General features: G+C 41.3%; 1 protein-coding gene across 4 annotated transcripts in view; it reads left to right on the top strand.

The window, feature by feature from the left end:
- Nucleotides 1-5,520, top strand: part of LOC107756108 (rho GTPase-activating protein 32-like) — a 135,995-nt gene that overhangs the window by 65,427 nt on the left and 65,048 nt on the right. For all 4 annotated transcript variants that reach the window (XM_016573101.1, XM_016573100.1, XM_016573098.1 and 1 more), the window contains exon 2: nucleotides 1,492-1,605. In XM_016573101.1, the coding sequence (XP_016428587.1) occupies nucleotides 1,517-1,605 (89 nt within the window). In that variant the 5' untranslated portion in view covers nucleotides 1,492-1,516. The remainder of the gene's footprint in view (nucleotides 1-1,491; nucleotides 1,606-5,520) is intronic.

Genomic DNA, 5,520 nt, shown 5'->3' with positions numbered 1-5,520 from the left:
CGTATATATAAAACATAGAACTTTTATTAACAAAACAAATAAAAATACACCATGATATAGGGCAGGCTATGCCTAATATAAAATAACTAATAACTTGCATAAAGTTTAAATCGGTAGCCTATACAAAACTGGAAATAAGTAAGCATGTATAACGTATTTAGAAGTGCCCACGATAACAATACCGTGCATATTCATTACCGTGATATATCGCATTACCGAATACCGGCACAAGTCTACTGTCAAGTTCTGGATGCTGTGTGCTGAAAACTTTATCAATGCTCTAATTACCAAGAGAGTGATCACTTATGGGCATAGAGGCTACTAGGAAAGGCAAATACTGACTGGTCTGGAATATTGAATCACGTTTAAATTTTGTCCATATGCTTCCATGGACTTCAGCAATTTGTTGTGTCGTTGGGCTCGTACCAATGTTATTTTAGTATTATTTATACAGCTTGTTTTATGAATTTTTTTAAAATATAAAATAAATGAATAAAAATATAAATAAATAATAAATATATAACAGGGCTGTCAACGTTAACACGTTAACGCATGTGATTAATTTTACAATCCTTAACACGATAAAATAATTTAATGTAATTAATGCAAAATTACTGAAGCATAATTTCTGTTTTAACTAGGGTTGGGCCAATAGACGATGCCATCGTCCATCGCCGATGGCTGATAGACATCACGATGTTGAGCCAGCATCGTGTGTCTACACCGGACGTGACAGTTGTCGTGTCGCGCCGCATCAGCTAAAGTCTGTCTACACTGGACGTGACAAAGCGACCATAACCAACCATTTGAAATTTGTGTCAGCACGTCATAAATAGAACGCGGCAGCAGTTTACTGTCGGGGATTTGTCGTGTCGCGCCGCATCCAGTGTAGACAGCATCACTGATTATAATGAGTTCTATAGACTGATCTATATATAATAAATCTCTATTATGGATCAGTGGTTCTATAGTATTTTGTCGCGCCGCACTAGTCGCGTCCGGTGTAGACGGTCTTAGGAATCGTGTTTTCCCTTATAAGGATTCACGCTTCGGGCACACCCCCTAACTCTTATAGGCATACAGGTGCAGGTATCATCTGATGTGATAATCTCACCAAATATCAAATAACAACCTAGTTAATCTGCTTGGATTTTTAAAAATTGTATTATCATATCAAGGTACATGAATGCAATGTCACCATTTGAAAGCAGATAAATAAAATTTTCCTAAAGTCTAAGCATCATCCTAAAAGTGCTCAATAGAGTATGAAGATTAGAGTTTTGCCCAGGTTTCCACAATCCTCTAGAGACACACAATCTTTGTGTCATTTTCTCTCCTCTGCTTGTTTTACTCTCATTTTCACCCTGTCTATCTTGTTTCGTCTCTCATTTCAAACTCTGTACTGACTCTACATCTTTTTTTTTTATTCTCTCTCCCTCGCTCTCATTCTCTCCCTCCCTGCCTCTCTCTCTCTCTCTCTCTGTGTGGCAGGCTGCTCCTGCAGTGATTCAGTATCATGGAGGCTGGCAGTGGGGCTGCTGCAGTGGTGGGAAGTGCAGCTCTCGGACTGCTTGGAGCCACAGGAAGTCATGACATCTCTGACAGGTAAGACTCACCGTCCTTCCTCATCAGACCCCTAAGTCACCCGGGATATTTTACTCATTTAAGGTACCTGTTTGTTTCTACATCTGTCGCGTTCTTGCTCCTGTGTGAGTGTGTGTGTCCCTGCCTCATCATGCCCTCTGCTTCCCTGCTGTTTCATTCATAAGTGTAGAGGTTACTTCAGTGTGCAGCATGTGTGCGCAGCGAAGGCTTGGGCACGTACATCCTATTCCTCTCCAGGGGCTCGAGAAGAAATGTCAGAAGTGCAAGCGTTAGGAGGTACAGGCAGATGCAGCCGAAACAATATAGGCTAAAGGTTCTTAGAGAGATGCATTCATATATCCAACATCACCAAGCTGCTAGCATGAGTAAATACCCAACTTCAGGTCATTGATCACTTAGGAATAACGTCATTCTTCTCATAAATATATCCCTGCCGTCATCAAACCCCAAATTTTGCGGTCAGATGACATAGTGCTGAGTGCACAACCTGTATGAAAATCCACGATGCTGAGTAGTAAAGCCGTGGCAGCCAATAAAATGCGTTACAGTGCCAGTACACTCCCACCCACCCACTCTCAAGGCTGAGCTCTGAGTGCAAGTCACATGATCAGCAGCGCTCACGAGAGCCTGCATGCTTTGGCGTCCACTCTGAAATTCTGCCCTAAATCCCTCAACTATCACCTTCCCACCGACGGTTTCTGGCTCTGCTGCAGTTGTCCTGCGTTTTGAGGATTATTGTCCAGCCATTTTAGCCCTTGGCTTCACTTGAACACAGTCCAAATCTGGTATGCCGAGGGTTGCCATGGCAGCCACAGCTTATCATATATTAGATATTAGCACAACATCAGTGAAGGAAGGCGAGGAAAAGGACAAGGGGAGGCAGCGTGCTCTCTCAGCTGTTGTGGAAAGCTTTCCAAATGTGGTCGTCATTTTCATACACACCCATGCTTATGATTCATAGTCACTAGGGGGGAATGCTTTAGCTGTGCTGAGGCTTTTCTTCCACAGTCCCTAATACTGCGATGGCCTGGAGCTCTGCAATCCTTCACTATTCTGTCCTGCCACTGCACTGCATGCGTATCTTAAATAAGCGGCCTCTAGAGTAGGACTCTGACATTGAATAGCCTCCAGCTAGGCAAGTAGTTTGCTGTTTATTAAGTGCAGAACAGAATACGTAATAGTTCATTTTTGAAGACTAAACTTCGTTACTGCTCTAATTGACGGCGTCTAGGTTTCAGTGCGAGACCTCTAAAGTAGATCAGTTGGTCGCGTGGCCATTTACTTGCCATTTACAAGACGGTTATTATCCAAAGCGGCTTACTGTGTGCTGATTGCAGGGCCAGTTTGCTCAGAGCAACTTGGGGGTGTAGTGCCTCACTCAAGGGCACTAAAGTGATAAAACGGGTTTGTGATCTCAGGCTACTTGGATTTTTAAACCACTACCTTTGTGTTAGCAGTCTAGATCCTTAATCCTTAGGTCACTGTTTCCAGCTCGTATTCTCCCAGCTCAACACCCGACTGCTGAAGTGATTGCAGGTTAAATGGGACTTTTGAAGTATATTTCTTTTCCTAGTGCAAAAGCTATGTGGAAATATACTCATACTAACATATGATCAATAAAATCAGAGTTTTTTTCTCCATCAAAATACTTTTGAGATTTATGCTTTGTAACTGGAAATTAATTAGTGAGTAATTTGGCCCGTGGGTCATTAAATTAACAGCATTAGGATGTTCACCAGTCGAACTTCAGTGGTAGTGCTGCATGTTCGCTTTGCTTGCAGCCAGTGAAGGCAATGCAATCACAAATTGCCTTACAAATTGTCAATTTATTGTCCCTCTGTATGATTCCATTGTTCTGTGTGTGTGTGTGTTTTTCCATCACATTCAATTCAGACTTTAGATTCACAACTCTGATAAAATATAATTTTGTTTGCTGTGGTACTGTAGATTCATAGTGGTGCAGAAGAAGTGATTGATTGATTTATTGAGTGCTCTATTAGACAAACCACACAGATTTGTTTTTATACATCCATGTTAGACCAGAATCTTCTTGTGTCAGTGATTGGGTAAGATGGCGCAAACAGCAGAGAGCTCTCTGCTTGCTGAAATATTGCATGCTGACAGAGTGCATTTCTATCAGCATTTTCCTGTCAGTTGACAATTTGTTCGTCCTCAGTGACGAAGCATTCCTGCAGGACTTGCCCCTGCTTGAAACCGAGGACTGTGTGTGAAGCATTAAGTAGTTCACTCAAAAATTTACATTCAGTCATTATTAACTAGTCTCATGTCATCACAAGCCTTTATGCTGTAATTCATAGAAAACAAAAGTATATTTGACAATAATGTTTAGCTCTTTTCCATAGAGCAAAATCACCAAAAACTATGGAATAAAATGGTTATACGATAGCTTTGTGTGAGCATATGAAAATTATTTACACATTTTTTATAATTGTATGCCAAATGGAAAAAGTCATATGGGCATAAATGGTGTAAATAATCAAAAAGTATTTCAGGAGGAACTATTCCTTTAAATACAATCTCTTAAGGCCCGTTCACACCAAGCACGATAACTATAAAGATAAAGATATAGTTCTAAAAATCATTCTCAATATTAAAGAATAGCATAGTTCACACCACAACTATAACGATAATGATACAGAGGAACGATATCGTTGGAATCACTTTCAAAACGATTTTTTTCCAGCTGATGAACGATAAAACACTGACAGCCAATCAGAATCTATCCTGCTGTAACGAGCTCAAGAATTTAAAGCGGCAGACGCATGTGCGCTTAGAATAAACAGACGATATCGTTCGCTGGTGTGGACGCTAATATCGTTATCTTTATAGTTATCTTTATAGTTATCGTTCTTGGTGTGAACGGGGCTTTAGTCTGTGCGTGGTGAACCCACAGATTGATTGAAAACCAGATGTGAAAGCAAATGGGAATGCTTCATCTACTTGCCATGCACCAGTCCTCCAATAGACCATCATTTCATTTCTCCAAAATCCCTCAGAGTCGCAGAAGCATATGGTCTGTGCTGTTGATTTCAGTGCCGGCAGCCTCTCGTGATAAAAAACATTTCATCTTTGCTGAGTTTAGTAGGAAAGTGTTACTCTGTGTGGGCTGCTTTCACTGGCATTACTTCTCTGACACTCTGCCACTGGAGTTTGCAGATAGAAAGTGCCCTGCAGGGGACAGCGAGCTTTAGGTATGGTGTTTTCTATGAGCACTCGTTTAGACCAGCTCTCCAAGGCTAGCTGTTGTTTTGATCATTCCCATTTGAAAATGCCCAAATGTGTGTGTGATTGAAATAACTTCAAATTTTTTTAGTGTGATCTTCCTGATGGCTTCTCTCAAGGGTAGAACAAGCTACCTAATGAAAATGTTTTACAATAATTTGTTTTAGGGGAAGTTGCCTTAGGGGAATCTGTGCAGCAGACAGTGTGAGACTTGCTTCAACATTTTGAAGTCTCTGGCGCTCGCTTAGACAGGATCTTTAGAATAGGAGCAGCTCTGATATACCATTTTTTCCCCACATATAATCTGTGTGTTAATGAAATGCTGACTCCGAATAGAGGTGCTTTCGTGATTTATGAAAGCCCAGCATGACCTGCACTGGCCTCCAGGAGTTAATGACTTCCATTGGGATGTGATGAGGGTATTGTGACATAACACAATGGCGACCACTCCATCTCGACCCAAGAAACATCCCAATTATCTCTGTTGTCCTGCAGTGGCTGAAACATAACCATCCATACTCCGATTGTATTATGTCCTTAAAGGCAGAGTAAGTGATTTCTGGTAGCCAATGTTGATATTTGAAATCACCAAAACAAACACACCCCTACCCCAAAAGGGTCTTGCCCCTATTTTGATAGCTCCGCCCCACATATACGTACGCAACCCAGGCA

This window comes from Sinocyclocheilus rhinocerous, unplaced genomic scaffold (genome assembly GCF_001515625.1).
Source record: "Sinocyclocheilus rhinocerous isolate Xijiao unplaced genomic scaffold, SAMN03320098_v1.1 scaffold682, whole genome shotgun sequence".
Lineage (NCBI taxonomy): Eukaryota > Metazoa > Chordata > Actinopteri > Cypriniformes > Cyprinidae > Sinocyclocheilus > Sinocyclocheilus rhinocerous.
The sequence above is the reverse complement of the archived record's forward strand: the minus strand, read 5'-3'. Positions and strand labels throughout refer to the sequence as shown.